Source organism: Ranitomeya imitator, chromosome 9 (genome assembly GCF_032444005.1).
Source record: "Ranitomeya imitator isolate aRanImi1 chromosome 9, aRanImi1.pri, whole genome shotgun sequence".
Taxonomy (NCBI): domain Eukaryota; kingdom Metazoa; phylum Chordata; class Amphibia; order Anura; family Dendrobatidae; genus Ranitomeya; species Ranitomeya imitator.
In genome coordinates, this window is record NC_091290.1 from 16,888,279 (window position 1) to 16,904,276 (window position 15,998).

The 15,998-nt window shown below is 40.7% G+C and overlaps 2 protein-coding genes across 6 annotated transcripts in view; one reads left to right on the forward strand and one right to left on the reverse strand.

Moving 5' to 3' along the window:
- LRRC4C (leucine rich repeat containing 4C) overlaps window positions 1-15,998 on the reverse strand; it is a 988,240-nt gene that overhangs the window by 579,247 nt on the left and 392,995 nt on the right. The window lies entirely within an intron of this gene.
- Window positions 5,197-6,429, forward strand: LOC138648583 (uncharacterized). Its single transcript, XM_069738373.1, has one exon. It carries the CDS (start codon window positions 5,197-5,199, stop codon window positions 6,427-6,429), a length of 1,233 nt encoding a protein of 410 aa, XP_069594474.1.

Sequence of the window (15,998 nt, forward strand, 5' to 3'; positions counted from 1 at the left end):
AGTATATATGTGTGTGTGTCATCTCCCCTGTATATAGTATATACAGTGGGGCAAAAAAGTATTTAGTCAGTCAGCAATAGTGCAAGTTCCACCACTTAAAAAGATGAGAGGCGTCTGTAATTTACATCATAGGTAGACCTCAACTATGGGAGACAAACTGAGAAAAAAAAATCCAGAAAATCACATTGTCTGTTTTTTTAACATTTTATTTGCATATTATGGTGGAAAATAAGTATTTGGTCAGTAACAAAATTTCATCTCAATACTTTGTAATATATCCTTTGTTGGCAATGACAGAGGTCAAACGTTTTCTGTAAGTCTTCACAAGGTTGCCACACACTGTTGTTGGTATGTTGGCCCATTCCTCCATGCAGATCTCCTCTAGAGCAGTGATGTTTTTGGCTTTTCGCTTGGCAACACGGACTTTCAACTCCCTCCAAAGGTTTTCTATAGGGTTGAGATCTGGAGACTGGCTAGGCCACTCCAGGACCTTGAAATGCTTCTTACGAAGCCACTCCTTCGTTGCCCAGGCGGTGTGCTTTGGATCATTGTCATGTTGAAAGACCCAGCCACGTTTCATCTTCAATGCCCTTGCTGATGGAAGGAGGTTTGCACTCAAAATCTCACGATACATGGCCCCATTCATTCTTTCATGTACCCGGATCAGTCGTCCTGGCCCCTTTGCAGAGAAACAGCCCCAAAGCATGATGTTTCCACCACCATGCTTTACAGTAGGTATGGTGTTTGATGGATGCAACTCAGTATTCTTTTTCCTCCAAACACGACAAGTTGTGTTTCTACCAAACAGTTCCAGTTTGGTTTCATCAGACCATAGGACATTCTCCCAAAACTCCTCTGGATCATCCAAATGCTCTCTAGCAAACTTCAGACGGGCCCGGACATGTACTGGCTTAAGCAGTGGGACACGTCTGGCACTGCAGGATCTGAGTCCATGGTGGTGTAGTGTGTTACTTATGGTAGGCCTTGTTACATTGGTCCCAGCTCTCTGCAGCTCATTCACTAGGTCCCCCCGCGTTGTTCTGGGATTTTTGCTCACCATTCTTGTGATCATTCTGACCCCACGGGGTGGGATTTTGCGTGGAGCCCCAGATCGAGGGAGATTATCAGTGGTCTTGTATGTCTTCCATTTTCTAATTATTGCTCCCACTGTTGATTTCTTCACTCCAAGCTGGTTGGCTATTGCAGATTCAGTCTTCCCAGCCTGGTGCAGGGCTACAATTTTGTTTCTGGTGTCCTTTGACAGCTCTTTGGTCTTCACCATAGTGGAGTTTGGAGTCAGACTGTTTGAGGGTGTGCACAGGTGTCTTTTTAAACTGATAACAAGTTTAAACAGGTGCCATTACTACAGGTAATGAGTGGAGGAAAGAGGAGACTCTTAAAGAAGAAGTTACAGGTCTGTGAGAGCCAGAAATCTTGATTGTTTGTTTCTGACCAAATACTTATTTTCCACCATAATATGCAAATAAAATGATAAAAAAACAGACAATGTGATTTTCTGGATTTTTTTTTCTCAGTTTGTCTCCCATAGTTGAGGTCTACCTATGATGTAAATTACAGACGCCTCTCATCTTTTTAAGTGGTGGAACTTGCACTATTGCTGACTGACTAAATACTTTTTTGCCCCACTGTATCTGTGTGTCATCTCCCCTGTATAAAGTATATACCTGTGTGTCATCTCCTCCTGTATATAGTATATACCTGTGTGTCATCTGCTCCTGTATATAGTATATACCTGTGTGTCATCTCTCCTGTATATAGTATATACCTGTGTGTCATCTCCTCCTGTATATAGTATATATCTGTATGCCATCTCCTCCTGTATATATTATATACCTGTGTGTCATCTCCCCTGTATATAATATATACCTGTATGTCATCTCCTCTCCTCCTGTATATATTATATACCTGTGTGTCATCTCCCCTGTATATAGTATATATCTGTATGTCATCTCCTCCTGTATTAGACCGCGTTCACACGTTATTTGGTCAGTATTTTTACCTCAGTATTTGTAAGCTAAATTGGCAGCCTGATAAATCCCCAGCCAACAGGAAGCCTCCCCCCTGGCAGTATATATTAGCTCACACATACACATAATAGACAGGTCATGTGACTGACAGCTGCCGTATTTCCTATATGGTACATTTGTTGCTCTTGTAGTTTGTCTGCTTATTAATCAGATTTTTATGTTTGAAGAATAATACCAGACTTGTGTGTGTTTTAGGGCGAGTTTCATGTGTAAAGTTGTGTGTGTTGAGTTGCATGTGGCAACATGCATGTAGCCACTTTTGTGAGAAGAGTTTTGTGTAGCAACTTTTTGTGTGTCGAGTTGCATGTGACAGGTTAGTGTAGCAAGTTGTGTGCAGCAAGTTTTGCGCATGGCGAGTTTTGCGCGTGGTGAGTTTTATGTGTCTTGCGTTTTGAGTATGTGCAAGTTTTGTGTGAGGCAACTTTTGTATGTGTTGCAACTTTTGTGCATGTGGCAATTTTTCCATGTGTGCAAGTTTTGCGTGTTGCGAGTTTTCCCATGAGGTGAGTTTTGCACGCGTGGCGAGTTTTGCTTGAGCCTAGTTTTGCATGTGGTGAGTTTTCCCATGAGGTGAGTTTTGCACTTGTGGCGAGTTTTGCGTGAGCCTAGTTTTTGCATGTGGCGAGTTTTGCGCGTTGCGAGTTTCGAGCGGCGACTTTTGTGTTTTGACTTTTATGTGGCGAGGTTGGTGTATGTGTGGTGAAATGTGTGCTGAGGGTGATATGTGTTCAAGCATGTGGTAGTGTGTGGCGCATTTTGTGTGTGTGTTTATATCCCCGTGTGTGGTGAGTATCCCATGTCGGGGCCCCACCTTAGCAACTGTATGGTATATACTCTTTGGCGCCATCGCTCTCACTCTTTATGCCCCCCTTGTTCACATCTGGCAGCTGTCAATTTGCCTCCAACACTTTTCCTTTCACTTTTTCCCCATTATGTAGATAGGGGCTAAATTGGTGAATTGGAAAGCACGGGGTTAAAATTTTGCCTCACAGCATAGCCTATGACGCTCTCGGGGTCCAGACGTGTGACTGTGCAAAATGTTGTGGCTGTAGCTGCGACGGTGCAGATGCCAATCCCGGACATACATACACACACATTCAGCTTTATATATTAGATATCTACTATATAATTGTCTAAGGGTTACTTCCGTCTTTCTGTCTGTCCTTCTGTCTGTAACGGAAATCCTGCATCTCTGATTGGTCTCGCCAGCTGCTTGTCCTGGCTGCCGCGACCAATCAGCGACGGGCACACTCCGGCCGAGAATTAGTCCGTCCCAACTTCCGTCCAATCAGTGCCCGGCGCCAGCTCCATACTCCCCTCCAGTCAGCGCTCACACAGGGGCTGCTATATACGTGGCCAGTGTTATATACTGTTTGGGCTGTGTTATATACTGCGTGGCCACTGTTATATACTGCGTGGCCTGTATTAACACATCGGGTATTCTACAATATGTATGTATGTATATAGCAGCCACATAGTATATATCACAGGCCACGTAGTATTTGTCTGCTATATACTACATGGCTCCTGTATACTACGTGGCCTGTGCTATATACTATGTGGCTGCTATATACATACATACATATTCTAGAATACCCGATGTGTTAGAATCGGGCCACCATCTAGTATATATATATATATATTTACACATATATTTATATCTATCTATACATATATTTATATCTCTATCTATCTATCTATCTATTTATATCTCTATCTATCTATATATATTTATATCTATTTATACATATATTTATATCTATCTATATATATATTTATATCTCTATCTATATATTTATTACACACGCACCATATACGTTATATACCATTAAAGCAATTAAAAATGTTGAATTAATTACCTAGTATAAATGCTATTATTAACTACCACACTGATAGTCACTAATTATACTAATGATGAAAAGATTAGTAATGGAATTGCTCTATCTTACTTTAATGTCTGGATACAGCAATTTTCTGTTCTTTGATTCTATGACTGTTTTACTAGAAGTTTAGTTTAGAACTTTAAGTATCAGACATAAAATAGGAAGTTTGCTGCCACATATAGTAGTTAAGTTAAAACATGTTGCAAGATGGATTGATTTCCTGACCCATCAATAAACACGGTGAGTGTTTTAATCAAAAGAAATAGATATTAAACGTTGATAATAAAAATTAAAGGGATTCTCTAGTTTTTACAATCCTTTTCTTTCAAAAATGAAGCTGATGACAGACTGTTACTTTCCTGGATTCCTAGCGATGCGTTTCGGACTGCAGTAAACATTTTGCAGCAAATGTTTAGTTCCTCCGCAGCGCCATCATAGGGGGAAATGAAGCATCACAAATTGCCCCTTGAAATCAATTAGTTCTATATATAAATGCATGGAGGTTCTAGGTTAGTAGGCAGTAGACGAGGGTCCTCCAGAGCGACAGATTCCCCTCCGTCTCCTCTTTACTAACTCACAATTCTCTATCTGGGTATTTTCGAAACTAAATAACCCCTTTAAGATGAACATCTGTGTGGAAATGAAATGGGCTCACGGCCAGGGTCCGTCCTCCCCGGGCGGGCCTCCAACACAAAGAGCTTCTCCAATAAGCATCTATGCGTTTTAAAAAGCTTCTTCCAAGCACTTTTCAAAATGACTTCAAAATCAAATAGTAAGTGTGTAACGGAGACCATGGAGACGCCGGGGAGCGACACGACGGCCGCGTCTAGGCGTCAGAAATTTCAGAAACAGCGCCCCACCTGTCTGCGAGCTACATTGAGTATTGCAGCTCAACTTATTAAAATTATTCCAGCAAGGCTGCAAAAAAGGAGACACGATACGACTACTAATACTACTGCTATTCTACAATTATTGCTATTACTACTATTATCTATACTACTAATTCTACTCCTATTAATACTACTACTCTTCTACTATTATATCTATTATTTCTACTATTACTACTCCTACTATTAACACAATTACTACTATTATTACTACCGTATTTATAATACAAATTATATTACTATTACTACCACTACTATTATTGCTACTATTACTACTATTTATACTATTAATTCTACTACTATTAGTACTACAATTATTACTACTACCATTCTACTATTATATCTATTATTTGTACTATTTCTACTCCTACTATTACCATGATTATTACTATTTATACTACTAATTCCACTACTATTACAACCAGTACTATTATTGCTACTATTACCACTATTACTGCTGTTATTACCATTTCTCCTATTATTTCTACTACTATTACTACAACTATTATTGCTGCCATTACTTCTACCATTACTCCCCCTCCTATTACTACTACAGCTCCCACTATTGTCACTACTATTTCTACTACCACTGTTACTACTCCTACTGTTCCCACAATTACTCCAATTATTACTATTTATACTACTAATTCTACGACTATTACTACTATTGTTACCACTGTTATTACTTTTATTACTATTACTGCTACTGTTATTACTATTTCTCCTATTATTTCTACTACTGTTACTATAACTATTATTTCTGCCATTACTTCTACCATTACTCCTCCTCCTATTACTACTACTACTCCCACTATTATCACTACTATTTCTACTACCACTATTACTACTATTGTTACCACTATTATTACTTTTATTACTATTACTACTACTGTTATTACTATTTCTCCTACTAATTTTACTACTATTACTACAACTATTATTTCTGCGATTACTTATACCATTACTCCTCCTCCTATTACTACTACTACTCCCACTATTACCACTACTATTTCTACTACCACTGTTACTACTATTGTTACCACTATTATTACTTTTATTACTATTACTACTACTGTTATTACTATTTCTCCTACTAATTTTACTACTATTACTACAACTATTATTTCTGCCATTACTTCTACCATTACTCCTCCTCCTATTACTACTACTACTCCCACTATTATCACTACTATTTCTACTACCACTATTACTACTACTGTTACCACTATTATTACTTTTATTGCTATTACTACTACTGTTATTACTATTTCTCCTATTATTTCTACTACTGTTACTACAACTATTATTTCTGCCATTACTTCTACCATTACTCCTCCTCCTATTACTACTACTACTCCCACTATTATCACTACTATTTCTACTACCACTATTACTACTACTGTTACCACTATTATTACTTTTATTGCTATTAATGCTACTGTTATTACTATTTCTCCTATTACTTTTACTACTGTTACTACAACTATTATTGGTGCCATTACTTCTACCATTACTGCTCCTCCTATTACCACTACTACTCCTACTATTATTGCTACCACTATTTTTATTTCTACTTCTACTATTACTAGAGATGAGCAAACCGGAACTTAAAAGTTCAGCGTTTGACCCGGAATGTTAGCGTCCGTTGCCAAGCAACGAACACGGATTTCTCCGGGAAGTCCGTTGCAATGTTCAGAGTTCTGGGGAAAGTCTGTTGCAGAGAGAGACATTTTTCCCAGATCCAAAGTTCGGGTCTCCATTGTTGTAAATGAGGTTCGGGTTGTGGTTTAAGTTCGGGTTCAGTTCATAAAAAGTCTTATATTCACTTGTGCTGCTGGTTTACGCAAAGTTTGTTGAAGTGGCAGTGACCATTGTAACGAGGGAATTACCCCTTTAAATGATGTGTCACAATGTTTCTAGTTTGCAGAGAATATTCACGCGGTAAGTTCTAACATCATTTCCTTTATTTTTTTTTCACTTCTCCCCTTGTTTCTTGCCATGATCTGTAACATTGTTGCTATAATTATACGGTTACATCATAATATGGTTCCTTTGCAATGATCTATATTTTCCTTCAGGATTACTGTAGTTTCAGTGAAGCTCATCCTGGGTCTGAAGGAGAAAGGTTATGGAAAGTCGCCAAACTCGTGTCTTGAAAGCAAGCTGTTCCCTAAGATCTGTAGATCTGGCTAGAAACAGCGATGAGTAGATCAAGAGAAAGCAGACTAAAAATAACACTGGAAATTAAATTACTCCATTACACTCATCTGGTATTTAAAGGAACATTTAACGGGATTTATTGCCTTTAATTGGGGTGAGATGAGAGTCATAGCTATACAGGTTGCAGTCACACCTGGGCTCTGGTGCCAAAGGAGCCCCCCGGCCATTGTACCCCATACAGTATGATATCAAAGCCACACATATGGATGACATCTGGATGTTTATTAAAGGGCCAATAGGACTCTGTAGTGACACTATAAATCCATTTTGCTGATTGTATGGGTTCAAATCATAGACAAGGCAGTGTGGTTGTATATCAGTCAACTACATTGCCATAATAGTGCAAGCAAAAAAAAAAAAAGTTTTGCTATTTATCAGAGAAATATGCTTCTTTCTCCACTTATGAGCCATTTCACCAGCCTTTTGAATTCATCAAGTACTCTAAAAGTAACCGATTGGAATCAAAACAGAGAGATCAGATTACAGCTGCCTATTGTAATCTGCTGTAGAGGGATAAGAAGCGAGATATATTGTTGGAGTTGCTGTTTTAAAGTAAGTGTTTTATCTTACCTCTGGATTCACAGTTACGCTGCTCAATTTCTTTCATTTTTGTTTCTAAATAGAGACAGGCTCCTGATTTATGCAAAGTTTTGTTGAAGTAACAGTGATCACTTTAATGAGATGATTTGCTGACTGCAAGGGTTGCAGCAGTCAGAGACACGGCATGCCGCGATACAGTATGGACCTATTGCAATCAACAAAAGTTGAGTACAATGTACCTGTGGCAATCTGGATCATTGCACTTAAGAACTGCATGAGCTTGCATGCAATAATAGTGCAAGCAAAAACAAAAAAAGAAAGTTGTTGTTATCAGAAAAACACAGTGTTAGGGTTGGCGGAATGCACAGAGTAGATATAAAGATAGTAAAGTTGCGTTCGCAGCCCGGGGTCCACCGTGCAGGAGTGGAACCTGCTGCTAGTTAATGGAGGCGCTATATGGCGGTACTACGCCAGAATAGACACGGGTTCCGTCACCCGGTCTGTATAGGGGCGAACTCTGTTGCTCCACAGAGTCGCAGGAAATAAAGGTGACGCTGTGCCCTGTTAGCAGTCACAGGGTGCGGCACATGGATACTAGTGGGATCCCTGCAATTCACCCTCACTATGCTGGTGATTGATCCCGCTCTGACCCTTGGGGGCTTTTGAGGATGCCCTGTGTCAGATGCTGGGATCAAGCGGGAGTTCCCACCCTACACTGACGGATTGTCAGGATAATCAGGAGATAGCCACACAGAGTGCGTACAGCTCTACACTGGCGGTCACTGCTGGTTAGACGCAGTGTAGATTGTGCCTGGTGCTGGATGGCACTATCTGGCGCTTTTGACTGAGCACTTCTCCCTTCACCATGTGGTTTTTAATTATATCTAATCACACTTGGTTCCAGCCAACCCATTTGTAGGCTTTACTGAGAGAGGTGTCCACATTCTCCCAAGCAAACAGACATTAGTCTTCGGTATGTATTCACATTTGGACAGGGAGGTCAGGGACCCATCAGATTAATTAGACTACCTTGACGATGGCCGTGCGGCCATGCAAACCTTTTATAGAGGAAGCTTTCCAGGACCTTCCTAGTGGTCCAATAAGAGCTGCTACAGAACCTGAGCATGTGACCTTCGACCTCCAATAAGAGGTCGTCCCTTGGGCATGCTCAGTAGAGGAAAAGCAGGACTTAGTCCCAGGAGCGTCTGCTCGCCGCTGAACAGTGCTGGTTACAATGGCTGAGCCTGGAAGATCAACAGTAACCAAGTGCACGGTATCTGCCTGAGCCAGGCGCTGGGACCGACGTCTCTGCTGAGCAGGCTCCACTGCGGCTGGAGAAGAATGGGAGACCGCAGCGGAGGTGGTTCGAGATTCCCCCTGTGCAACGGCGGGAACTCGACACCTAACATACAGTTGTGCGAAAAAGTGTTTTTCCCCTTCCTGATTTCCTTTTCTTTTGCATGTTTGTCACAATTAAATGTTTCAGATCACCAAACAAATTTATATACTAGACAAATATAACACAAGTAATCACAACATGCAGTTTTTACAAGAAGGTCTTTATTATTAAGGAAAAAAGAAATCCAAACCTAAGGGTCCTGTGTGAAAAAGTGATTGCCCTCCCACCCTTAAAACATAAATTAACTGTGGTTGATCACATCTTTAGGAAGTTTTGTTCAAATTCCCTAGCCACACGCAGGCCTGATTACTGTGACACCTGTTCTCAATCAAGAAATCACTTAAATAGAACCTGCCTGACAAAGTGAAGTAGACCAAAATATCCTCAAAAGCTAGACATCATGCCACGATCCAAAGAAATTCTGGAACAAATGAGAAACAAAGTAATTGAGATATATTAATCTGGAAAATGTTATCAAGACTTTTCTCAAGCTTTGGGACTCCAGTAAACCACAGTGAGAGCCATTATCCACAAATGGCGAAAACATGGAATAGTGGTGAACTTTCCCAGGATTGTCTGGGTTACCAAAATCACCCAAACAGCACAGCGACGACTAATCCAAGAGGTCACAAAAGACCCCCACAACAACATCCAAATAACTACAGGCGTCACTTGACTCAATTAAGGTAAGTGTTCATAACTCCACCATAAGAAAGAAACAAGAAAAAATGGCGTGCATGGCAGAGTTCCAAGATGAAAACCACTGCTGAGCAATAAGAACATAAAAGATCGTCTCAGTTTTGCCAGAAAACATCATGATGAGCCCCAAGTCTTACCCTGTGGACTAACAATACAAAATTTGAACTGATTGGAAGGTGTATATCCCATTACATCTGGCATAGACGTAACACAGCATTTCAGAAAAGGAACATCATACCAACAGTAAAATAAGGTGGTGGTAGTGTGATGGTCTGGGACTGTTTTGCTGTTTCAGGACCTGGAAGACTTGCTGTGGTAAACGGAACCATGAATTCTGCTGTCTAGCAAAAATCCTGAAGAAGAATGTCTGTCCATCTGTTCGTGACCTCAAGCTGAATCACACTTGGGTTATGCAGCAGGACAATGATCCAAAACACATCAGCAAATCCACCTCTGAATGGCTTAAGAAAAACAAAATTAAGACTTTGGAGTGGCCTAGTCAAAGTTTAATCAGATTGAGATACTGTGGCATGACCTTAAAAAGACGATTCATGATCGGAAACCTCCAATGTGGCTGAATTACAACAACTAGGCCAAAATTCCTCCTAATTGTAAAAATTGTCAGTTATCACAAACACTTGATTGCAGTTTAGGGGGCAATCATTTTTTCACACAGGGTCCTGTAGGTTTGGATTTCTTTTTTCCCTTAATAATAAAGTCCTTCATTTTAAAACAGCATTTTGTGTTGCTTGTGTTGTCTAACATTTACATTTGTTTGGTGATCTGAAACATTTAAATGTGACAAAGAATCAAAAGAATAGGAAATCAGGAAGGGGGGAACACTTTTTCATACAACTTTCTTTCTCCACTTATGAGCCACTTCGCCTGACTCTTAAATTCCCCTTGCGCTCTGAAAAACTGGTACAACTGGATCAAAATAAAGAGATCAGAATACAGCTGCCAATTGTAATCTATGGAAGAGGACAGAGAACGACTGAGCAGAAAGTTAAGTATTTGGTGCAGACATTTTTGCACCATTTCTGCATCTTTTGGAAGGAAAAATGCAACATAAAACACTTTTGATGCGTTTTTAACATGCAGATTTTTTTCCAACTCATTAGTACGGCTGAAATCCGCAACAAAAACGCTGAAAGAATTGACATGCTGCAAATTTAAATTTGCAAGTGACAAATAAGGAGCAATAAGGACTTCATGGTTCTCAATCACTTTGCTGGCATCAGGAAATACTTTAGGTTTTGTGACAAAACTATGCAGAACAAATGTGACAACGTGTGCACACAATCTAATAGGAAGTGTTTTTTCTCACTCCTGGATTCACAGATACACTGCTCAGTACTAGCAATGCAGTTTCATCTAGGCTGATTCTGTTTCTGAAAATGAAATGTGCTAAATGGAGATAGGCAAGCAGAATCTCATAGTGTATATATGGCAGAATCTCATAGTGTCTATGTGTGCTGTGTATGGGATACATTGTAGCAGATAGTCTACACCCAGTAGCTCAGAGTCAACTGAAAGTTAGAAATTGCCGAGTGGAAAACTGTTGAAAAATGCAGTAGACTCGCCATAAAACAGCACAAAAATGGATTATTCAAAGAGGTTTTCATTAGGAGCTATTCTTTAAAATACTAATATTGCTACTAATAATAGTTTTATTATTTTAATTACCATTATTAATCCATTCTTGGCACCCGTCCATGTCTCTGCAATGACTGTACATCAGCACATCCGTGATAAAGAATACCAAACAGAGCCTTGTTCTTAAATAAACGGTAAATAACTATCTCCTCCGTCTGCTACATGTTTTTTCTGTTTAACGTTTCCTGCAGAAGTGTGGCGATATTTTAGCGAGAAAACATATAATTATCTTCCCCTGGAAGGTCTGAAGGTTTCATGTAAAACGTAAGTAAAAAAAAAAAGAAGAAGATTTGGCAACAGGCATCAATGTGACAAACAGCTGATAAGTTGTCATGTTGTTAATTTTGGAGGTGCTGAGCGCCGCAGCTCATTATTTTGTGTGTGAGTCATTAATTACTCATTTCGCTGGTGTTATATACTACTTCAGATTACACTTCTTTATAGGGGGAATAGAAAAGTCAGAGATTCTGGGTAAAAACAGACAAAATTGGGCACCGGATGGGCTGATCGTCTCATTTCCTACTATTTATACATGTTAATTGGGATAGCTGCTGAAAGTTTACTAATATTCATTACTATACACCTGTAAAAAACAAGACCAAGTTCTATTATTCAGCTTTATATAACGGCATATGTGTGAAGAAAATCAAATATCAATATATACAAAAATGTGCCCAGGTTATACCAGCATGGTTCATATCACTAAATTCAAGAAGATGTATGATTTATACCAGCTGTACGTATATGATTATATGCAGGAGATGCCCAGGTTATACCAGCTGTACATATGTAATTATATACAGGAGATGCCCAGGTTATACCAGCTGTACCTACATAATTATATACAGGAGATGCCCAGGTTATACCAGCTGTACATATGTAATTATATACAGGAGATGCCCAGGTTATACCAGCTGTACATACATAATTATATACAGGAGATGCCCAGGTTATACCAGCTGTACATACATAATTATATACAGGAGATGCCCAGGTTAAACCAGCTGTACATACATAATTATATACAGGAGATGCCCTGGTTATACCAGCTGTACATATATAAATATAGGCAACACTCGCTTTTAAATCTGCTCTCACCTCTGCTAAACAGGCCTACTTCAAAACCCTTGTATCTTCCCTATCCTACAACCCCAAACAGTTATTCAAAACCTTTAACTCCCTCCTCCGCCCCCACTGCCCCCTCCAACCTCCCTCATCTCTGCTGAGGACTTTGCCACTCACTTTAAAAATAAGATCGACCAGACAAGACAAGTCTTCATTGTTCCAGCACTGCAACCCCTTTGTATACCAGACCAATGCCCAAACCCCATAACCTCCCTCTCCAACATCACTGAAGGGGGGCTTAATTGCCTCCTCTCCAAATTGCACCTCACCGCCTATGCGCTCGACCCCATCCCATCCCACCTCCTCCCCAACCTCACCACCACACTTATCCCATCCCTAACCCACCTCTTCAACCTATCACTATCTTCTGGCACCTTCCCTTCTGCTTTCAAACATGCCACAATCACGCCTAGCCTTAAAAAGCCAACCCTCGATCCAACAGCTATGTCCTGGTATCGCCCAATGCTGTAGCTCCCATTCGCTTCCAAACTCCTGGAGCAGCACGTCCACGCTGAAATTTCCTCCCACCTCTCATCTAACTTGCTCTTTGACAATCTACAATCTGGTTTCTACCCCCATCACTCAACTGAGACAGCCCTGACCAAAATCACTAACGAACTACTTACTGCCAAAGCTAACGGACAATACTCTGTACTCCTCCTTCTAGACCTGTCCTCTGCTTTCGACACGGTTGACCACTGCCTCTTACTACAGATCCTCTCCTCCTTTGGCATCAAAGACCTCGCCCTATCCTGGATCTCCTCATACCTTTCCAACCGCACATTCAGTGTCTCCCACACTACCTCCTCATCCCACCCAATCTCTGTTGGAGTCCCCCAAGGCTGTGTTCTACGACTCCTACTCTTCTCAATCTACACACTTGGCTTGGGACAACTCATAAAGTCCCATGGATTCCAGTACCACCTCTATGCCGATGACACTCCGATCTACCTCTCTGGCCCAGACGTCACCGCTCTGCTGTCCAGAATCCCGAAGCGTCTATCAGCCATGTCCTCCTTCTTCTCCTCTCGCTTCCTCAAACTCAATGTGGACAAATCTGAACTCATGCTCTTTCCTCCATCCCATAGATCTTCCATACCTGACCTATCTATTGCAATTAAAGACATCATGCTTTCCCCCGTACTGGAAGTCCGCTGCCTCAGAGTAACCTTCGACTCTGCCCTGTCCTTCAAACCGCACATCCAAGCTCTCTCCACCTCCTGTCGCCTCCAGCTCAAAAATATCTCCAGGATCCGTCCTTTCCTCAACCCTCAATCTACTAAAATGCTTGTGCATACCCTCATCATTTCATGCCTCAATTACTGCAACACCCTCCTCTGTGGCCTCCCTGCTAACACCCCTGCACCTCTCCAGTCCATCCTCAACTCTGCTGTCCGACTAATTCATCTCTCTACTCACTACTCCTCCCCTTCCCACCTCTGCAAATCTCTTCACTGGCTCCCATTCCCTCAGCGTATCCAGTTCAAATTACTAATACTGACCTACAAAGCCATCCACAACCTGTCTCCTCCATATATCTCTGAACTAATCTCCCAATATTTTCCCTCACATGATCTCTGGTCCTCCCAAGACCTCCTTCTCTCCTCCACACTTATTCACTCCTCACCCAACCGCCTCCAAGACTCCTCCCGAATATCCCCCATCCTCGGGAATTGTTTGCCCCAACACGTCCGACTATCAACCACATTCGGATCCTTCAGACGGAACCTGAAAACCCATCTCTTCAGGAAAGCCTACAGCCTGCACTGACCCCGCTGCCTCCTCATCACTACCGATGCTACCGCCTCACCAACACCGGAGCTACCGCCTCACCAACACCGGAGCTACCGCCTCACCAACACCGGAGCTACCGCCTAACCAACACCGGAGCTACCGCCTCACCGACACCGGAGCTCCTGCAACCCTCAACCTACTGTCTCCTTCCCCATAATCCTGTAGAATGTAAGCCCCCGAGGGCAGGGTCCTCGCCCCTCTGTATCAGTCCGTCATTGTTAGTTTACTGTAAGTGATATCTGTAACTTGTATGTAACCCCTTCTCATGTACAGCACCATGGAATCAATGGTGCTATAGAAATAAATAATAATATTATATTTATACACAGGAGATACCCCGGTTATACCAGCTGTTCATATATATTTATATACAAGAGATACCCAGGTTATACCAGCTGTACATATATGTTTATATACAGGAGAGGCCCAGGTTATAACAGCTGTACAGATGGCACTCGTCATTGTGCACTGTGCTGCATGGCACTTACATCTTGTCCATGTGGCGGCACATCAGCTATAAGTGCCCCATGTAGCACCATGCTCTACCCTAAGCTCCATTTCAGGGGATTTCTGATGTCTGTGATGTCCCTTCTTGTGAAGCTGCAGCTGATCGTTTCTTCTTGGCCCGGTATAACATAGGGACTGCTCTGTTATTATTTCCTCTTTTCTTTGATGTGGTTTATGTTTTGTTATTAGCAACTTGTCAATTTCCGACAGATTTAAAAAAAAAACAACAACCTATCTTTTTAGTTATAAACATTCCGACTATTTATCTCCTGAAGGTTCAGATTAAATAATTGAACTGGATTTCATTTATATACCCCGGCAACGGCATTTAGACCCCGCTGGGAGTTTGCATTAGTGTATGCAATCTGTTAATTAGGAATACACAAGAAATAGCCCATTAAGGTTTTTGTACGGATTCCAAGATTTCAGAGCAAAATTAATCTTAATGGATTTTTTTTTTCTCTTGGATCAACTGGAGATTAAAAACAACAGTTGGTCAAACAAAATTGTAACAAACATCACTTTAAACTGAAACATTGATAAACAATTTCAGTATCCTTTAATTAGCCGAGTGCTCGAGGATAAAAAAAAAATAGGAACGGCATTTCGGAAAGCCTTCGGTGCTTACCTTTTATGACATTTTTAAAAATGCATCAAATTTGATACACGTGCACTTCTTAGCGGGATGTTTAATATGCAAATTATGTCTTATTTGCTAATGGGATTTATGAGCTAAAAAAAAAAGTGTTGTTTTCTTTTTTTTGTTTTTTTTTGTTTGATTTTATTATTAGAAACAGCGCCACCCTTTGTGCACAGTATTATCCTGGAACTGCAGCCACATTCGGATTGCAAATATCATAGTTCTTGGACAAGATTGCTGCAATTTCTATAAAAAAATATATATATATTTTGTTTCCAATTCTATATATCCCTCTAAGACGGATCAACCGATCACCAAGAGTATTACATAACTTTATGGTCTTCAAATCCTTAAAAGGAACTAATAGAAAAATCTAAAACATTGCCATCCATGACCGTTGGTTGTGCGCAGTATTGCGGCTCGTCTCCGTTCACATCAATAGGGCTGAGTTTCAATACCAGACACAACCCATGGTCTGTTGTAATACCATGCATGAACTGTAGACAGATGTAGCGCTGTTTTTGGAAGAAAACAGAATTGTTTTTAGAATCCTGAGCAGCTCCTGACCATTTTATTTTTTTACTAGTTGCTAAATACCTG